General features: G+C 41.6%; 1 protein-coding gene across 4 annotated transcripts in view; it reads left to right on the top strand.

The window, feature by feature from the left end:
- Nucleotides 1–22114, top strand: part of LOC139538416 (kalirin-like) — a 301849-nt gene that overhangs the window by 118578 nt on the left and 161157 nt on the right. For all 4 annotated transcript variants that reach the window (XM_071340411.1, XM_071340413.1, XM_071340412.1 and 1 more), the window contains exons 4-5: nucleotides 12805–12997; nucleotides 14433–14945. In XM_071340411.1, the coding sequence (XP_071196512.1) occupies nucleotides 12805–12997; nucleotides 14433–14945 (706 nt within the window). The remainder of the gene's footprint in view (nucleotides 1–12804; nucleotides 12998–14432; nucleotides 14946–22114) is intronic.

The following is a 22114-nucleotide window of genomic DNA, read 5'->3' as shown; positions in this document are numbered from 1 at the left end:
ATATTTGGTGTGGCCTTAAATACCCATTGAAAAAATTATGGATCATCGAAGTTGGGTCCATATAAATTGACCAAGGTTATTGGTTTCGATCTCAGTGTACCAGCCACAATAATATACCAACCATTAGGATCTGAAATCGAGGATGAGTAAACAAAAATAATGTTTTTCCTTATCAGGATTGCTAACCCTCTCGCTTTTGCATCATGCGCAAGCGTTGCAAAAAAATAATAATATCTATGTTATTCAATTATTGCACCCACACTGCTCGCGAGCGTCTGCGTTGCGAAGGGATAAAATAGAATCAGTTCTATTTCTGACGCAGATCTCGCTGCAAGTCCTGCCTCTCCCACCTCCTCATTGGTTAATAGAAGCAGGTACCCACGTGCCATCTCCTCATTGGTTATACCCACGTGGGTGACTGAAAGACGAACGGTAAAGCACCTAATTTATGAAAGTTGCCAATCGCATTATAAAGTCAAGAGACGAAAAAGCCTGGAAGGAGGAGAGATGACTAGAACCGATTCGGTTGACCGTTTTGTGTGTGGATTAATTGTCGGAGTAGAGGACCTTGTGCATTTCAGGTAAAACGACAACTCAATGTTTACATCCCAGGACAAATTAGCTAGCAACAGCAAGCTATCTAAATAGGACAAAATAGTTAGCAAGTGCAAGCTAGCTAAATTGCCATACATGTTTAATGTTTTTCGACCTGTCCCCAAATTAATATAATTGGTTCAGAGTTGGTTTTGATATTTTAACCTGCGTGTCGTGATCGCGTTCGGTGTGGGGGGACAAAATACATTTATGCACGATGGTGCACGTGCGCAGCCGGTTTGGGTTCCGTGTAACAGGCTGACTACACCGATCGCGTTGCGTGCGGGAGCGTTGCAAAATACATTTAGAAATCTATGTTATTCAATTATTGCACCCACACTGCTTGCACGTGCCAACAAGCGTCTGCATTGCCAAGGGCTAAAATAGAAATCAGTTCTATTTCTGACGCAGATTGCGCTGCAAGTCCTGCCTCTCCCATCTCCTCATTGGTTTATAGAAGCAGGTACCCACGTGCCATCTCCTCATTGGTTATACCCACGTGGGTGACTGAAAGACGAACGAAGTCAGTGGCAGTAATGCACTTAATTTATGAAAGTTGCCAATTGCAATATAAAGCCCAGAGAAGAAAAAGCCTGGAAGGAGGAGAGATGACTAGAAACGATTAGGTTGCCCGTTTTATGTGTGGATTAATTGGTGGAGTAGAGGACCTTGTGCATTTCAGGCAAAATAACAACTCAATGTTTATATCCCAGGACAAACTAGCTAGCAAGTGCAAGCTAGCTAGCTAAATTGCCATAAGTGTTTAATGCTTTTCGACCTGTCACCATGCTTTTAACCTGCGTGTCATGATCGCGTTTGGTGTGGGGGGGCCAAAATACATTTATGCACGATGGTGCACGCGCGCAGCCGGTTTGGGTTCCGTGTTACACACAGATTTTAGGGTGTCTAGACATACAGCTTGAACTAACTCGTCATCTATAGATGCTCTGCATATAAACTAATATTAAATAACACTTAACTCTCACGTTAGGGGATGAGTGGCGCTAAAACATGATAGGCTAAACAATGCTATATAAGCCATAACATCTCACCCATCATATAAGTCCCCATTTCTGATCTTCTGATCGAAAAGACATAGGCAGGAAATTCAAACACATTCCTGGCCTGTATTTGTCCATTTAGCCGGTTGACACAGCCATTCTGTATCCTCAGCCAGGGAGCTTGCTTGACAAGAACAGATCGGCCTCTTTTGGGTTGTCAAACGTACGTGTTGATCCCTCGACTGTCACCTTAAACCGGGCTGGGAAGAGGAATCCATATCGGATGTTGGCCGCCCTGCATTTCTTGCGTAACTCATCATACTCTTTCCGTTGGTTCCTCACCTCCAAAGTAATATCTGGGTAGAAAGACACCCTGGCTCCGTTGTAGTTAAGGGGGAACTTTTGACTAGCCAGCTTGACGATGAGATCCCTGGTCTGGGGATAGTGCAGCCGTACAATGAATGGCCTTGGTGGCGCTTCGTTGCCTTTGATCTGTGTGCGTGGTCGATCAGGATGGCCATTTTGAAGTGTTCACTCCCCAGCAATGCCGGTATCAGCTCCGAGACAAATTCAGTGGGTTTCCCTTTCAGTGTCCTCCTGGATCCCAAATATTCGGATGTTTTGGCGTCTTGAATGCGACTCGATCATTTCCAATCGGGCTTTCAGGGTTTTGTTGTAATTTTTTTACTTTGTGCACTGTTTCTCTATGTCCTGTAGCCTGGCCTTGTGATCGACTGTCGTCTGCTGAAACTCATGCACCCTGCCCTTAGTTGCCTTCACAGTTTCAGTCAAAGTCCCAATACTCTTTGAGATATCAGCCAACCTTGTGTCCACCTTCTTGCTGTGAGTTTATGGCAGACAGTAGGTCACTGAGTAGGTTCTGTGGAGAACTCTTGGGAGTTAGCATCTTCAGCTAACTCCTCGTGGGTTTGTTGTTGAAATTGGTTCGTTGTCTATCTCATTCAAATTATCTTGTGTAGTGCCCCCATTTTTTGGTGCCTTTTCCCTTCGTCATATTGCCAGACAATGTTTGAAGTTATAGGTTAAGATAAATATTAATTTGTTTCAAAATTGAGCGGAGCTCTAGCAAAGCACGTCTACTCCATAGCACGCTCTCTAGCGTGCTATGGTAAATCTGGGTCTTCCTTTCCTGTGGTGGTCCTCATGAAAGCCAGTTTCATCATTGCTCTTGATGGTTTCTGCGACTGAAATGTTCTGGTTTGAATGACCTTCATGTCTTAAAGTAATGATGGACTGTCATTTCTCTTTGCTTTTTTAAGCTGTTCTTGCCATGATGTGGGCTTGGTCTTTTAGGGCTATCTTCTGTAAACCCCCCACCTTGTCACACCACAACTGATTGGCTCAAAAGTATTAAGAAGGAAAGAAATTCCACAAATGACTTTTAACAAGGCACACCTGTTAATTGAAATGCATTCCAGGTGACTACCTCATGAAGCTGGTTGAGAGAATGCCAAGAGTGTGCAAAACTGCCATCAAGGCAAAGGGTGGCTACTTTGAAGAATCTAAAATCTATTTTCATTTGTTAAACACTTTTTTCGTTACTACATGATTACATATGTGTTATTTCATAATGTTGATGTCTTCACTAGTATTCTACAATGTAGAAAATAGTAAACAAAGAAAAACTATTGAATGAGTAGGTGTATCCAAACTTTTGACTGGTACTGTACGTGTGTGTGCCTATGTGTGTATATGGCATGTGTGCGTACATGGTTATGTGTGTGTGTGTTAGGGTGCTGTCAGCCATTGATCAGGCCTGGCAGTGGGCCCTATGAAGTCAGCTTCAAAGCCTCTCTGTGTAGCTCTGAACAAAGACCTGCTTAATGAGAGTCTAAATGGCCAGCCAGCCCGGTTGGCCAGCCCAGAGAGCCAGGGAGAGTCCCCTCTAACTGACCCGCCACTATCACCAACACATGTCGAGCATGGAAAAGGATAACCTAAATGGCACTCTATTCCCTATATAGTGGACTTTTTTAAACATAGACTTATGGGACCTGGTCAAAAGTAGTGCACTATGTAGGGAATTGGGTGCCATTTGGGACTTAGCCAGGAGAGGAGTATTAGAGAGTGGGGAGTGGGGGATGGCCACATGGCACACTTCTAGAGCAGTGCTGTCAACCGTTAAGAAATGAGAGCCTCTCTCCTGATTCAAATCAAGAGCACTTTTGTGGTTTTGAGTTTCTCTCTCTTGGAGTAGCTTTACATCTCTCCGTTATATCCACAGGAGGTATTGGAGTGAGCTGGGTTTTTCCTTCGGTTCCCTTTAAAAAAAGTATCAGGCGAAGCCATGGCTTTCCTTTGAAGGCACCGAAGTCCCTCAAAAAATTAAGGGTGGCTCGCACACGAAATTAGACAAAGCGATAAAAATTATTTGTTTGTTTTTTAACGTTTTTTTTGTTGCTTTTCAGTATTATGGTTTCATAATGAGTGGTGTGACTATGAACGTCAGGAGATGTATTGACACAGTAGCTCCAGATCACGATATCCCAGTGATTGTTGCTGGTCATCAGTGATATTGATCCCCCACCCCGTACCCCAGGCATTTATTAGAATTCCCTCTCTGCATCCAGGACATTTTTATATCCTCACTATTTATAACTCTTGGATATGCATTCGCTAAGCTATTTGCTGTGATATTTTAGCAACAGTCTGTTTGTTTTGAGCTCTTTGGAATTAGCTGTGCTCGCATGGGTCAGTGAAACTACAAACTGAGACGATGATGTCATTGCCTAATCACTTCAACATGTTCCTTCAATTAAAAGTGAAATAGCAAGTCGATGTGCATCCCAAATGGCACCCTATTCCCTTTATAGTGCACTACTTTTTATCAGGGCCCATTTAGGGGCCATTTAGGACACATCCCAGGTCGACGAATGCTGCTTTAAACTGAAAATCAGTGTGGAAAAGCTAAAGGTCACAGGCTACATATCCATTGACTTTTCAGCCTGTGACAATTAGTGTTTTTTTATGTAGCACCTCATTTATTCAACACAAAGGAGAAAGTCATCAAAGCAGTAGCACTTGCCTTTCCTACTAGTATGACTGTGTATGACTGTGTCAGGGCTGTTTTCTGTTGTTCTTGGACCAGTGACCCATTGAGAAGAGAAAATTGCAGAAAACAAAAGGGGTCTAATAGGGATGCTGTTGTTGTGGGAATTGCACAGTGCTGGTACAGATGTATTGGCTGCATGGCTGCATCTCAAATGGCACTCTATTCCCTGCATAGTGCACTACAGTAGATATGACCAGAGTAACCTCATCCGCTAAGCTGCAGTAAGGTCTAGGGCAGTGGTCACCAACCGGTCGATCGCAATCTACTGGTCGATCTCCAAGGTATGCCTAGCTGATGCCTAGTTGATCGCCAAACATTTCTGTAACCATTAAAGCCATGTGTTCCTATGTTTTTGTCATTTCGTGCTGTTTGCGAGAGGTGTACTTGGCCCAGCTAGCATATAACATTCTGAAAACCATATGTTTCCTTGAGCTTGGTGAGAGCGTGTTTGTCCTATGGTTATTTTGTATACAACCTTCCCACAAGTTTATGGGAATGGTGCAGGATAGTTGCTTGGCTTTGGGACATTCTCAGCACATTTAAAGAACTTGACAGGAACTTTATTTTCTTGGTATTTCATTACTTTAACAGAACATTTTGGTAATTTTACATTTACATTTAAGTCATTTAGCAGACGCTCTTATCCAGAGCGACTTACAAATGCTAATGCTATATTAATGTTCTCCAACTGGTTTGACATTAGGAATGTTCTCAAAAAGTTCAGAAACAATGTTCTTCTGTGGGAATTTCAGAACAACGTTTCCTACAAATTCCCCCATGATTATATTTAACCTTTTCACACGTGTGTTATGATCATTCTACAGTGGTCCCTGTAGTGTACGATCAAACTGGTGTGATTAGAACGCTTATTTAGAACATCCAGTTTCGAATTACGCAACAATCAGCATTTGAGCTGGCCACACTGTTTTTTCAGAAACATTTTGTACAAACACAGTCCTTACAAAGTTATGTCCAGAATCTGAGCAGTTTATTTTTGGATGCAATGTTCAAACATTCACAGAAGTAGCGACAGCATAACACAATCATCCAAACCGGAGAAATGCAGGCTACATTTGTCCAAGCACTAACTGAGGAAAGATTGACTTTAACGAGTGCGCTGAGAGTTGGGAAGCAAGTTCAGGGAGTGAGTGTTTTCATAAATAAAAGAAACAATGAACACGAAACACAAACACACCAACATGAAACAGAGTCAATAACACCTGAGGAAAGAACCAAGGGGAGTGACAGATATAGGGAGATAATCAAGGAGGTGATGGAGTCCAGGTGAGTAGCATGAGGCGCAGGTGCGCGAGACGATGGTGACAGGTGTGCGGGAGGTTAGGCTGCTCGGCCCAACAGTCAAGAGTGTTGGGTTGACTAGTCTCATTATTGCAATAATTTATCGATATTAAATAAAGATGACTGTTTGAAGAAATGACAAAGTCTCTCTCAGTATGAATTTCCACAACAAAACATTCTAAAAATGTTATGTAAAACATATACATTACGTTCTCAGCATCAACAATACTATCTCTATCCTCTATCTTGTTAAGTGTGTTCAGGTGTGTTGGCCGGGCCCACTAATTGGCCACATCTGATCTGATTTGCGTATGTAATTTTAGGCAAAAATGGAAAAAAAGGGTACGATCCTTAACAGGCTGACTACACGTGGGTACCTGCTTCTATAAACCAATGAGGAGATGAGAGAGGCAGGACTTGCAGCGCGATCTGCATCACAAATAGAACTGAGTTCTATTTTAGCCCTTAGCAACACAGACGCTCGTTGGCGCGGGCGAGCAGTGTAGGTGCAATAATTGAATAAAATTGATTTCTAAATTGATTTTGCAATGCTCACGCGCGCCAACAAGCATCTGCGTTGCCAAGGGCTAAAATAGAACTCAGTTCTATTTGTGATGCAGATCGCTCTGCAAGTCCTGCCTCTCTCATCTCCTCATTGGTTTATAGAAGCAGGTACCCACGTGCCATCTCCTCATTGGTTATACCCACGTGGGTGACTGAAAGACGAATGAGGTCAGTGGCGGTAATGCACCTAATTTATGAAAGTTGCCAACCGCAATATAAAGTCCAGAGAAGAAAAAGCCTGGAAAGAGGAGAGATGACTAGAAACGATTAGGTTGACCGTTTTGTGTGGATTAATTGGTGGAGTAGAGGACCTTGCGCATTTCAGGTAAAATAACAACTCAATGTTTATATCCCAGGACAAATTAGCTAACAACAGCAAGCTAGCTAAATAGGACAAATTAGCTAGCAAGTGCAAGTTAGCTAGCTAAATTGCCATAAATGTTTAATCCTTTTCGACCTGTCCCCAAATAAATACAATTGGTTCAGTTTCTTTAGATATTTTAACCTGCGTGTCGTGATTGCGTTTGGTGATGGGGGACAAAATACATTTATGCACGATGGCGCACGATGGTGGACGTGCGCCGCCGGTTTGGGTTCCGTGTAAGAGGGTAATGAGTGATTGTTTCCTTTGACATGGGGTCTGTTTGAATAGACTAAAATTAACAGTTTTGTATGAGTTTAAAAAAAACATAGCATGCTAGCTCCATCCTGTTGGCGCAGGGGACTAATCCATGGATAGAGAACAGAAGATCATAGGTTTGAATTTCACTGACACCATGCCACAATAACAAATAAATGTGTTTGATGCCTAAGTAAATGAATTTCCATGTGTCCTATCTGTGCTTGGAGTTCAAAACAGTTAACCGAAACTATACTTGCAGTGTTATTAAAAGTCTCATTGAAACATGTCCTCAGATCATTCTTTAATTACCTTCAAATAACCGAGAACATTAATAAAACATTCAGGGAAACATAGTAAAACGTTCTCAGAACCTCCCTGCAACCTACTCCAAGAACAGGCAAATGTTCACTTCCGTTCTCAGAACGTTAAGAAAACGTTCTGAGGAAACGTATGGTCATTAAACATTTTGTGAACTACTGAAAGATCCATTACTATTATGTTTTAATTACTCAAATATAAAATGGCAAACTGTTGGACACACAAAAGGAGGGACTGATCTCTCTCCTACTGAAGCAGGAGCCAGGGGGGCAATACAAAGACCCAGCCTCTTTTAAAAATTGGAGGCCCCTCACCCTTCAATGTTGTGATGCAAAAATATTGGCAAAATGTATTGCTCATAGAATAAAAAAAGGGCATACTGGACATCATCACAATCAGACTGGATTTTTAAAAGGAATATATATAGGAGACAAGATTAGACAACTACTAGAAATAATGGAAAACTATGAAAATGCAAGGAAACCAAGTATAATTTTTATAGCAGAGAAAGCCTTTGTGTGTCATGTCTTTTACCCATCTTATGAGAGATTCTCCAAAGCAGACAAAATGCAGGCACTGTATGTACGTCTACAATCGGTTTATTAGTGCCTCAATCTTCAACCTTGAAGAGCCTCATTGAGTAACTGGATATTTCTCTGGACTAAAACACAATTATGATAAGTGTACTATATTATGGATTGGGTCTCTAAAAGCACAAATGTTAAATTACCATGTGGTCTCCCGATTTAAAAGGGCGGATGGTGAAGTTAATGTGTTTGGTGTACATATCCCAGAAAGGTTTAGCGTTGTTGCAACTATTAACTTTGATAGAAAACTTAGCAAAATAGATAGAATCTTGAAACCGGGGAGAGGGAAACACCTATCCATTTACGGGAAGATTACCCTGATTAATTCTCTAGTGATATCACAGTTTACATATTTATTCATGGCTCTACCAACTCCAGGAGAATCCTTTTTCGAATCATGTAAAAATAAATATTTCACTTTATTTGAAATGGCAAACCAGATAAAGTTAAACAAGTATATTTGTATAATGAACATGAGTTTGGAGGCTTAAAATAAAATAATAAATAACCTCTTAAAGCCTCCATTGTACCGAAATTAAATCTAAATACAAACTGGTCATCTAGCAAGCTACTAAGAGATGCCCATCCTATGTTTAAGAGTGTGCTCTTTTCCTTTTTGCAGATTAAAACCTCAGGGCAATGCAAATAGTCTGGTAGCCATTTGATTAGATGTTCAGGAATCTTATGGCTTGGGGGTAGAAGCTATTTAGAAGCCTTTTGGACCAAGACTTGGCGCTCCGGTACTGCTTGCCGTGCGGTAGTAGACGAGAACAGTCTATGACTAGGGTGGCTGGAGTCTTTGACAATTTTTAGGGCCTTCCTCTGACACCGCCTGGTATAGAGGTCCTGGATGGCAGGAAGCTTGGCCCCAGTGATGCACTAGGCCGTACGCACTACCCTCTGTACTGCCTTGCGGAGGCCGAGCAGTTGCCATACCAGGCAGTGATGCAGCCAGTAAGGATGGCCACTGTGGTTGACAATCCAGCACTTGCAGAGAAAATTAGGAATATATGTATAATTATTTAACTGCATGTACCGTACAAGTGAGTGAAAATAGCTGTAAATAGCAGTAGGAGTATTGTCTGTTAATTTATTGCAATCAGGGTAGGGTTGGGGTGGGGGGGTGTATATGTATATGTATATATGTATATATACACAGTTGAAGTCGGAATATTTACATACACCACTCCACAAACTTCTTGTTAACAAACTATAGTTTTGGCAAGTCGGTTAGGACATCTACTTTGTGCATGACACAAGTATTTTTCCCAACAATTGTTTACAGACAGATTATTTCATTTATAACTCACTGTATCACAATTCCAGTGGGTCAGAAGTTTACATACACTAAGTTGACTGTGCCTTTAAACAGCTTGGAAAATTACAAAAAAATATGTCATGGCTTTAGAAGCTTCTGATAGGCTAATTGACATAATTTGAGTCAATTGGAGGTGTACCTGTGGATGTATTTCAAGGCCTACCTTGAAACTCAGTGCCTCTTTGCTTGACATCATGGGAAAATCAAAAGAAATCAGCCAAGACCTCAGGAAAAAAATTGAAGACCTCACAAGTCTGGTTCATCCTTGGGAGCAATTTCCAAACGCCTGAAGGTACCACGTTCATCTGTACAAACAATAGTATGCAAGTATAAACACCATGGGACCACGCAGCCGTCATACTGCCCAGGTAGGAGATGCGTTCTGTCTCCTAGAGAACGTACTTTGGTGCGAAAAGTGCAAATCAATCCCAGAACAACAGCAAAGGACCTTGTGAAGGTGCTGGAGGAAACAGGTACAAAAGTATCTATATCCACAGTAAAATAAGTCCTATACCGACATAACCTGAAAGACCGCTCAGCAAGGAAGAAGCCACTGCTCCAAAACCGCCACAGAAATGCCAGAAATGCAACTGCACATGGGGACAAAGATCGTACTTTTTGGAGAAATGTCCTCTGGTCTGATGAAACAAAAATAGAACTGTTTGGCTATAATGACCATCGTTATGTTTGGAGGAAAAAGGGGGAGGCTTGCAAGCCGAAGAACACCATCTCAACCATAAAGCACAGGGGTGGCAGCATGATTTTGTGGGGGTGCTTTGCTGCAGGAGGGACTGGTGCACGTCACAAAATAATTGGCATCATGAGGAAGAAAATTATGTGGATATATTGAAGCAAACTCTCAAGACATAAGTCTGAGAAGTTAAAGCTTTGGTCGCAAATGGGTCTTCCAAGTGGACAATGACCCTATGCATACTTCCAAAGTTGTGGCAAAATGGCTTAAAGGACAACAAAGTCAAGGTATTGGAGTGGCCATCCAATGCCCTGACCTCAATCCTATAGAACATTTGTGGGCAGAACTGAAAAAGTGTTTGCGAGCAAGGAGGCCTACAAACCTGACTCAGTTACACCAGCTCTGTCAGGAGGAATGGGCCAAAATTCTACTTATTGTGGGAAGCTTGTTTAAGGCTACCCAAAACGTTTGACCCAAGTTAAACAATTTAAAGGCAATGCTACCAAATACTAATTGAGTGTATGTAAACTTCTGACCCACTGGGAATGTGATGAAAGAAATAAAAGCTGAAATAAATCATTCTCTCTACTATTATTCTCACATTTCACATTCTTTAAATAAAGTGGTGATCCTAACTGACCTAAATCAGGGATTTTTTACTAGGATTAAATGTCAGGAATTGTGAAAAACTGAGTTTAAAAGTATTTGGCTAAGGTGTATGTAAACTTCCGACTTCAACTGTATATACTGTATATATATAAAAAGGGGGGTTAGACATTTTGCAAACAATTATATTGATAGAACCGTAAATCTATCTGCAATATTAAAGCTGATCTTCGTTCCCAAAACCAATAGGAAACCAAAAATGTACTTTCCCACAAATTCCAAGGAACCAAATATGCTAGCTGGTGATTCAGTTGCCCTGCTCGCTGGGTAGTCGAAGTGTTCCCATTTTGGACCATTGTATGTGTCTGAAGGTACAAACTCCGCCTACCCGGTGGACCCGGAGAGCAAATCGAGTGCATCTATTGGACTACTGCTGGCCAGTCAGATAGCTCAGATCACCTATGCCTGCAGCTTCCACGGTCCCACAGCGAAGTTGATACTGTGACATTTAAAAACTTTTAAAACCACGACTAGAGAGAGAGACTTAAATTAATACAGCAAAGAGCTGCTGTTATTATGAGTGATTTCATGTTTAAGTTTTTCTTAAGCACTGTCAACACCTCATTCAATGCTTTTATAAGCCACAAAACGTGATTCTCCCTATCAACTCCGACTACAAAGTGTATCGATAGGCTTGCATTGTTATTATTAGCGGCTTGTCTTTTTTAATATTGAGGAATATTTGACATTTTCTGGACACAAACAAAAACATGAATTTGTGCATTAGGCAGAAGTAAAGAAGTGCGACTCCAGTTTCACCATCAGCTGGAAGACAGTGTCTCGTCTCAGCGGAGGGAAGGAGATCTGAGGGATGGTGAGAGGCAGCCTCTCCACTGCTCTCTCTCTCCCTCCCTCCCTCCTTTTGCTGAGACTGACCATCAGATGCAGGTACCATCAGTCCAGTAAAATATGCATTGTATGCTCAAGTAATACAACAAGTGACCAGTGTGATCATACACCTCAAGTTTTTAAATATCATTTAAAAATTGTCTGAGAAGAACCACATTGGCAGGGCAATTCAAGCATTGCCAATATGCATTAATAATGTATTGGGCCTATAGCCTACTGCACAACCCCTCATTGCTACATAACTGCTTTTAGTAGGTTATTAATGTTGCATAGGCTTACATTTGTTAAGTCATGTTTAAAAATAAATGTCGGCTCAGAAAAGGTTGGTGACCACTGGGGAAGGAGATGCTTCATGTAATAAAATGTGCATCCCAAATGGCACCCTAATCTCTATGTAGTCCTATGGGCCCTGTTCAAAAGTAGTGCACTAAATAGGGAATAAGGATCCATTTGGGATGCAAACATTTTCTCTTGTTTGTCCCCCAGTCTTCCAGCACAAAACGATGTGGAAAGGATCATATTAATTCCAGAAGTAGGGGATGCTTGAGGAGGAGGGCATGTGGTGGGCCAAAGCAATTACAGGTTATTTTTATCTTCCAATCACGGTGAAGTGCTTTCAAAGCATCGGGACCTAAGAATAAACCATTAATATTATTTCAGCCTCATAACCTGTTAGAAAAGTGGGGCCTTTCGTTATGGGGGGGGGTGAAATTTTAACGAGAATCCCAACAAATAAGCCTACTACATCTAAAGAGGACATGCCCAGGAGGAGAGAATGAGATACGTGTGTGATAGTCTATTATTTGTATGATGATCCAGAATGAAAGAGCTTAACATTGATGACAGGCTTGTCAGAGAGTTAGAATCGTGGGAGCTATTCATCACTCTGAAGGTAGAACCAGGGGGCTAGCTTAAAACAAGTCCAATTGAATAGCGCATGTCATTTAGTCACAGCAGTTAAAATAGTTCCGGTGGTGTAATGGCTTTAACATCACCGTGGTTGGCTCAGAGTCCAGAGGAGTCAAGGGACCAATTCAGATCTAAATTGGCTGAAGGACATTAAGTAGGGCGTGTTGGAGGATAGTGTGGAGAGCCCCCCCCCCCCCTAGCCTCCTTGGAGTTGGTGTGATGTGTAGGGCATGCTGCGTACTAATGGTTGGCTCTCTCTCTCTCTGCTCTCGCTCTGCTCTCTCTCTGCTCTCTCATCTCCTCGATCTCCCAGTGAGGATGTGTGCAAGCGGGGCTTCACAGTGATCATTGATATGCGTGGTTCCAAGTGGGACCTGATCAAGCCTCTACTGAAGACCCTGCAGGAAGCCTTCTCTGCTGAGATCTGCGTGGCGCTCATCATCAAACCAGACAACTTCTGGCAGAAGCAGAAAACCAACTTTGGCAGTGCCAAATTCACTTTTGAGGTAAGGGAGAGCTCAGATTGGGCAAAAAGGGAGCCTTGTTTTAGTTGGCATGTCTGGTTGCCCACTGTTAAAATATTTTATATTTCTCTAGTACAGGCATTTTCTCTAGTCAGCATGCCTGTTTTGATTATGGTGATTATGTATTTCATCCGGAGTTGAATAGCAGATATTTTATTGTGATGTTATCACAGGACTATAAGCACTACTTGACAACAGTTGTTCATTTTGGTCTGTCTCTAAAATGGACAGGAAGCACAGAGCCGTGTTTTCAAAGGAACTGGTGAGAAAAGAATGCGAAGAATGATTATCCCCCCCACGATTTTCCCATATTCTCTGCATGTAATGCTGTACAGAAGTCAGCCATGAGTAGTGTGCTAGGTAGTGTGAGGTTAAGCTTACACCCCTCAGTCCTCCCCTTTCTCATTCCTACCCTCCACAGTGAACTGTAGTGCTAATGAGAAACAGAATTACTGCATTTTAAATGGCACCCTTGTCCCTGTATGCCTCTGGTCAAAAGTAGTGCTCTATATAGGGAATAGGGTGCCGTTTGGGATGCATCCAATGAAGCCTGTATATGTTTTGGCTGGGGTAACATCATGCGAACCTCTTGATTGTGTGCTGTTGAGCGGGTCGAAGAGCTTCAACTTCCTCAGTGTCCACATCACTAAGGAATTAACATGGGTCAAACACGCCAACAAAGTTGCAAATTATTTTCAGTAGGCTGAAAAGATTTGGCATGGGCCCTCAGATCCTCCAAAGGTTCTACAGCTGCATCATTGAGAGCATCTTGACTGGCTGCATCACCGCTTGCTATGGCAACTGCTTGGTATCTGACCACAAGGCACTACAGAGGGTAGTTCGTACGGCGCAGTACATCGCTGGGGCCGAGCTTCCTGACATCCAGGACCTCTATACCAGGCGGTGTCAGAGGAAGGCCCTAAAAATTGTCAAAGACTCCAGCCACCCAAGTCATAGACTGTTCTCTCTGTTACCGCACGGCAAGCGGTACTGATGCACCAAGCGTGGAACCAAATGGACCCTGAACAGCTTCTACCCCCAAGCCATTAGACTGCTAAATAGTTAACCAAATAGCAACCCAGACTATCTGCATTGACTCCCCTTTGCACTAACTCTTTTGACTCACCACATATGCTGCTGCTAATGTTTATTATCACTTTACCCCTACCTATATGTACATATCTACCTCAATGACCTCGTACCCCTGCACATCGACTCGGTACTGGTACCCCTTGTATATAGCCAAGTTATTGTTGCTCATTGTGTATTTATTCCTTGTGTTATCTTTCTATTATTTTTCTATTTTTCTCTGCATTGTTGGAAAGGGCCCCCTTAAGTAAGCATTTCACTGTTCGTCTACACCTGTTGTTTACGAAGCAGGTGACAAATAACACTTGATTTGGATTTGATTTGACAGACTAGCATGGTGTCAGTGGAGGGCCTGACTAAGTTGGTGGACCCGTCCCAGCTGACAGACGACTTTGAGGGCTCTCTGGAGTACAACCACGAGGAGTGGATGGATCTGCGCGTGGCCCTGGAGGAGTTCATGGGCTCGGCTGTGCACCTCCTCTCCCGCCTGGAGGACCTTCAGGAGCTGCTGGCCAAGAAGGAGTTCCCGGTGGACGTGGAGGGCTCCCGGCGGCTCATCGACGAGCACACGCAGCTCAAGAAGAAGGTGATGAAGGCTCCCGTGGAGGAGCTGGACAGGGAGGGCCAGAGGCTGCTTCAGTGTATTCGATCTAGTGATGGGTTTTCTGGGAGGAACTGCATCTCGGGTAGCGCTGACTTCCAGAGCGTGGTGCCTAAGATCGCCAGCCTGCTGGACAAGCTGCACTCCACCAGACAGCATCTGCACCAGATGTGGCACGTCCGCAAGCTCAAGCTGGACCAGTGTTTCCAGCTCCGCCTCTTTGAGCAGGACGCAGAGAAGGTGAGTGACCAAACTCAGAGGTCTAGAAACATTCACAATAAAACAATTTCTGCTGAGTTGATCTCTGAATTGAAAACCTTTATGTCCATTGAAATATTTTATGGACTTTTGTCTTTAACTCGTGGTTAAAAACGTGCAAATCTAAGTAAAATTACAAACAAAACATACTCAGACAACATGATATAGATGATACCAATGATCTCTGCTAACAGAACAACACAAATGAACCCACAGTACATTAAATACACTGGTGATTTGACGTTCATAATATAATAAGGGCGTTTACCTAGTAAGACCATTCTAATTGCCAAACGTGTGCCTTGTGTACAGTAAGGCAGACAAGCGTTGACATGGAATTTATATTAAAAGGTTGCAAACTGATTGAGAGGTTTTTCGCACATAAATATCCCTGAGCCTTGGATGCAAATATTTATCCTAGAGACACATTGTGAAAGTCCTCAGTATGACAGCGATTAACACACTTTGGGCTAGATGCTATTTGAGGTCTAGGGTGCATCCCAAATGGCCCTCAATCCCCTACTGTATATAGTGCAATACTTTTGACCAGAGCCCTCTGGGCCCTGGTCAAAAGTGTACAGATAGGGTGACATTTGGGACACAGACTTTCTCTGTTTATATGGAGGGCCTGAATACATAAACGCTGGCATTTTGTTTATTTATTTGAAACACATATTAAATGGGATATAATAACAGCCTGTGCTTTTAGAAGGATATGTGCTTTTACAAGATTTAGAAAAAACAGAACAGTTCAGTACCTCATTCCCGAGATGCTATTTTAGGGAATAAACATGTATTTTGCCCACTTTTCCAATTTGTGAGGTATTTTTAAGTGTGTATTAAAAACTATTTATTCTCCTCTACGCACACATCTCCCTTGACAATGGCAGTAATGTTGTCCAGATGAACCCAAAGGTATATGTAATAATTTCATAATCATTTTAAGGTCATTTTTTTTGTTTTTAAAGGAAAACCTCATATTGCCTAAATACCCCCAAACCCATTAGGAATAACACAACAACAGCAATATGACCTCATGTTAGGACCTATATAACTATATAAGCTATATAACTCAGGTCAGAGACACAGGTGAGCCTGCAAGAAAAGGTGGTTGTATTTAGATGACAATGATGATCACATATTCAAAACAATGTTTTACATTGCCAAGTCATCTGCCGTTTCTCAATGCAACCGGACAAATGAACGAAAACAAATAAACTAAAGTCAAATGGCCACACAGCTAGTGTATACAGAGAGAAAGGAAGAAAAACGGCCTTCTCCTAACCATGCAATATTCCCTCCAAGCCCACACTCCCCCCAATACACCCTACAATGATGTAGTAGTAGGCCAATGCCTGCTGGATTCTAGACAAAGGCCTTCATTTGGATAAGTGCAGTCAGTCCCTTTTCTAATGACAGTGGAGCCCCATGGTGCCTCTGATGATTAGGCCAGGCCCAGATAAAGATTAATTTCCCTGGGGACAATGCCAATTAAGGTCTGGCACACATACTCTGTCTGTCCCTCCATGTGTCCTCTCCAATTGGTCTGTGATTGGTTACTAACACTGCACTAACAATGTGTTACACAACGCACAGTCTAACAGGATTACTACAGCAGTTCACCTACTGGTCGTATTGTAAGCTCAGATTCCATAAGACTATTTTAATTCAGATCCGACCGAGCACTTGGACAGTCATAGTAGCGTTTGTGGTTGCACACCTGCACTCCAGCCATTTGAACAGTGATTGTAAACACTGAGCGTATTATAACAGGGCACCTTTGAAGGTGCCCTGTTATATACAAGGGTATTTTTCTTAACAATGACATGAAATTGTCAGTGTGCAGCCCCAGTAAAGGCACTAGATATCTGTGTGGATCAGGATCAAAGGGAACAATAACAGACAGGGGGGAAGATGGAGGGGAGGATAGACACATTTTATTTTGTCCTCCTGAGGAGGAGGTCCTCCATAATGACCTCATGTGCTCTCTTTGGGCAGCACCCCAAATGGCACCCTATTCCCTACATAGGGGACCTATTTTAACCAGGACCTATAGGTCGTTATCAGTAAAAGGTCACAATAAGGTGCAGAGCTTTTCATTTGACTGCTGGGGGGCTAGGAGACCCAAAACTACACTAAAACCATTGACACCTGAGTGCAGTTTTTAAGGGATTGTTAAATAAATGTTAACTTTGGTTGTAATATTATCAGCATTGTCAGAACAAAAAATGTTTGATTATTCCATGCAAAACAATTTAGCAGCAAATAACTACATGCTTTTCATGATCAGTAAACATCAATTGATAATGTAATTTCTGATAAGTGAGGGTAGCCTCACTATCTCTATATTGGCCACCATTAATTTGATATTTGAGTGACCTAAAATTAAAGGGAACTCAAGTATGAGTGGTTTAGGTCAATTACCCATCCTTTGTGGGCTCTGCTTGACAAGCTACCAGTAGAAAAGTTGTACAGTTGGCTAAACAGAGTGATAAGTAGACCTAATGTACTTTTTTCCAACCAACGTAGGCCTACCTAGTGAAGTTAGCTAACATTATCCCCTTTTCAACATTGTTTTTAAGCGTGTTTAATCCTGATTGCTGCTGACAGACATGATAGGCTACGTTGATTGATGGACCATGTCAAATTGGCTAGCTAGCTAATAACAGATTACGTCAATATGGCTAGTTAACACGTTAACTTTCAGGGGATAAACTAGATGGCATTTGCTTGCCATCTATAGTGGTGATGACAGCAGTCAGACTGACTACTTTACAAGGACGAGGACTTGCCAATGTCAAGCACTTTCCAAAAGCCTAATCTCTGGTGAAGCAAACTAAACGACACGTTGTTTGCCTAGCTAGCTAGCTACGTGCCAAGTGGACAGTCTACCCTACGTATCTGAAAATACATGATCAATAAATATTTACTGATCATGAAAAGTATGTAGTTACTTGTTGTATAACTCTGATAGAGCTAAATGTTGGAATAATCGGAAATGTATAGTTTTGACTATGTTCTTCAAGAGGTGATGATATTAAAAACCAAATATTTATAACATTTATTTAACAACAGTGGTGAACCGTGACTATAGGACCTAGACTTTCAGAGGGACCAAAAATCTTCCAACATATTGTATCAAACAAAAAAATAACAGAAAACATTGCATCACTTAATGCGCCCGACATTATATCTTCTGTAGTCAGTAGTCAGACCATTCTAATTCAGGTGAAGGAGGAGCAATACTTTTTGATGACATTATGAATGAATCGAACAGGCCTGGCCACGCTTCAGGCTGCCGCACACACGGAGACAGAACCGCCATGGGCACAACATGACACACAGTATCAAATAATGCACTGTTTACACAACTTATGGCACCAACACCACTTTCACACTATCACCAATAGCGACAACAAACCGTGTCAAATCAAAGTTGAAATGCTCATGTTGCTGAATGTACCGCGACCGTAATACCATGGTGTTTAAGGAGAGACAATTTTGTCCAAACACATAGACACAGCTGACAGACAGGTGACAGCAGTCACACACAGCATCAAATAATGTTAAAGAATAAGCAGCCCATTCACTCCAGTAGGCCCCATGAAATCATACCAATACAAAAGCACAACAATTTCATGTCCAAAATGAAGTTAACAAAGTAGCTATTACTTCCCATTGCAAATACATTTTTTCACGTTCATCAAACTGACCGGTGATCTAAAGTTTCAATGCAACAATGTACCACGGTCATCATTTTCCAAGATATAGCTAACAGCAAGAGAGCTACAACAAAAAAATTGTGCCAATCACCAGATTGAAAATGTATCTTGAAAAGAGTGATGCTAACAAATTAGCAACATCTTCCACCTTGAAGTCGATAACAGCTGCTGCAGCCGCTGTTGCCATTGGCACACTACTACAACACAAGCTAGCTAACGTTACTAGCGTTAGCGCGGGAAAACTACTGCTTGCGACACTGATTATTTTCTCTTGCGCTCTTCTAGGTTTTATGGCAGACTACAACCTATTAGTGTATTACCGCCATCTACTCTATTGGCTGTTTATTAGCCTCCTATTCTGTATTATGAATTATTATTATTAAATGTTTGTTGTATTATGAATTCGTTACCTCTTGCGCTCTCAGTAGTGACGTGTCTAGCCCTTTGAGAATGGTCCCACCCATTGCAAGTCAAAATGTGATTGGTTCATTCCACTGTCACTCCAAAATTCCGCTCTAATACGGTTGAATGGCAGAGGCCTTCTATCCAGCTTCTGAAGGCCTGGCCAATGGCTGGCTGAGCTAGCTAGATTTTTCTACCCAGAGACCACCAAAGAAAATGATTTGTTCTATTCAGTAATAACCCTTCTCCAACACAAACTGAAGAGATGAAATCAGACAATTATTAGAATTATTGTTAAGATGAAATAGAAATGAAGATGAAATAGAAATGAAAATGACATTTTATTTTAAAAAAGGCCTAGAAGGGGCTGACGGTTCCCCACTGTTTACCAATTCCTTGAAAACGTCAGGTAGTTGTCAATGGTTTTAGCAGAGCTGGGGGTCTCCTTTCCCCCCAGCAGCCAAATCGATCGCTCTGCACCATATTGAGACGTTTTATTGATAAGCAATGGTACGTATTCATGCCAAGGGAAGCCATGCTTTACGAAGAAAAAAACATACAAAATAATGTAACTTTGGTCTCTCTGTGTTTCATACATTTCCTTCAATTCGCAGGAGCATTTGGCCTTCCTTGATAAAAAAGTAATAAAATACTAGCCAATCAGCATTGAGCTAAACTGAGTGAGCTCAGCTGTGAATGGTCCTGGCGCACCAAAAAAAGGTGTCAAGGGAAGCCAATTTGGATTTGGCTTCTCACCAAACGTCATTGAGTTGTTGCATGTCTTTGCATTGTTGTTCTCCGGTGGTTAGTTAGCTAGCTCAAATAGGCCCTTTCTTAAATTAGCCATGGATGGAGATAGGGATTTGGACTTGTGGTTTTACTTAATTCTCCGTACTTACCAATTATTATAACACCAATTCTGATCCAATCATAAATTCATACAATGTGCCCCTGGCCTGTTCAACATGCAGCTAGATGTAGTAGGATAATGTTAACTAGTTGGCCTGGCGCATTGTTGCCCATGAAAGGAAGTTAGGCTAGCGAGCAAGCATTTTAGCCTGGTAGCTTAGGACAACAACAATTTAAAGAGTGTACTGTATGAAAGAGTCATAGACCGTTTAGGCAACATGAAAGAGGAGGATGCCATTGGCGTTTCTCTACAAGTAGGGTGAGTGAACATGTTTTTTCTACTTGCAAGCACGCACACAGGCATTCACACATAAATCAGTACCATGGACAGCCACATCATATTTAGATTACATTTATTGGACTACATAGTTGTTGGTATCTTTTAGTTGTCACTGCATAGATGATTAGATGATGTTGAAATGCTGGCGTTGAAATAGTGGAGGCAGTTTTCTTTGTGACTTGCACTAACTATCCGTGTTTCTAAATCAATAGTTGTTTAGCAATCCAAAAATGGAAACATTAACTTGCTTGACCATGCTGTAGGTCATTTAACTGTTTGTTACATGCAATATGTTTTGTGGACTTCACCGGATAGATGTTGCTCTCTGGTTTTGTGATGAAACAAAGGTGTGGTTGAATTTATTCTGCCACTGTGTCTTCTTATTGTCTCGGCCTTAGGTGTCAAAGCATATGATTGAATTAACAGGTTAAAGAACAAACAACGCAATTATCACAACACATAAGTTGTAATATGTTTTTTCCCCCCCTGGCTTGGCTTCCCCTGTGATTTTACCCACGCACCGCTACTGGTGATATGACCTATAGGGATTCTGGTGCCATGTGGGACCCAGTCAAAATGAACAATTACTGCTCCTCTCACCTGGCCTCCACGCCGCCGTCTTCCTCTACCATCATGCACTTGTAATGATCAACGCCATATGATGGAAAAAATCAGATGGGTTTTAGTCAGGAGAGTTTTGGATTAAAATCGATGTTGTGCTCCATAGAGGAAAAAATACCTCTTTGATGCAGTCAATATATTTCTTTCAAGGAATATGTCATTTTTACAGAGTACATTTTAGGTTTATGACAAGGAAGAAGTTGTTGTTCATTTAGGATAATGATATACAGAATAGGATCACTTTTGAACACTCTTTTGTTGCCGAGAATTTTCCTGCTCTGCAGGAAAAGCAAACTTGTAGTGCAAACGGTTCCTCATCGTCAAGTGAACATGATAGGGAGTCATTTATCAGCAACTGCACTGAGCCAGAATTTGGCCCCCCTAAAAAAAGCAAACAGTCATTGAGCTAATTATTCTTTAGCCAGCTTCTCTCTGTTTGATTTGTAAATGATTAGATTAAGCTGTCAAGATGTCATTTAATAAGCATGACAAGTTAGGGAATTTATAAGTATCGTTTCAATCATATGGTCTTTTGACAATAAAGTTGATTAAATCAAACCCTACTTTGAGGGTAAGAAATATGATTCAAAACCAAAATATATGGAGGACCACTTTTTCCAAGCCACTTCTCTGCTTTTCCCATTCTATTTGCTAAAGTTATTGCTTATTGAAAGAAAAGCCATTGTAACTTTTTACTGCAATTGATCATGGTTTAGTAGGATAATAATTACCATAGCAATATTCATAAAAAAAACGTCTAAATCGGAGCAAATTGTCTATAGCAACACCTGCTCCGTAATCTGTTATATCAGTACAAACACATCAGACAACTCATTCCTTTTATAAGGACTTACATTGGAAGGCAGCGCTGAGAGGTCACACTAGCGCCAATGTTTAATTAACAGCTCAATCAAACCTGATTAAATAGATGTATTCTAATGTTGCAGGCTCTTCAGAGCGGGGGTGTAAAGCTACTGGCCTGGAGGGCTGTCCTAATGTGACCCTATAATCATGCTTGTCACGCCATCGTTATTTAATTTTTGATCATATACTTGAGTGTACTGTACAGGATTTTAATAAAGAGCGATGGCAAGCCTCCCGATGACTTGCATTTTGTTAAATCCAATCATTAGTGTATAATTAACACCAGAGAGAGGACTACAGTATCATGTAAAGCACTGAATGTTTATCTGCCGTGTCCTAGGATAGTCTAGTGG

Source organism: Salvelinus alpinus, chromosome 14, assembly GCF_045679555.1.
Source record: "Salvelinus alpinus chromosome 14, SLU_Salpinus.1, whole genome shotgun sequence".
Taxonomy (NCBI): Eukaryota; Metazoa; Chordata; class Actinopteri; order Salmoniformes; family Salmonidae; genus Salvelinus; species Salvelinus alpinus.
Note: the sequence above shows the minus strand (reverse complement) of the source record. Positions and strands in the feature narration are given on the sequence as shown.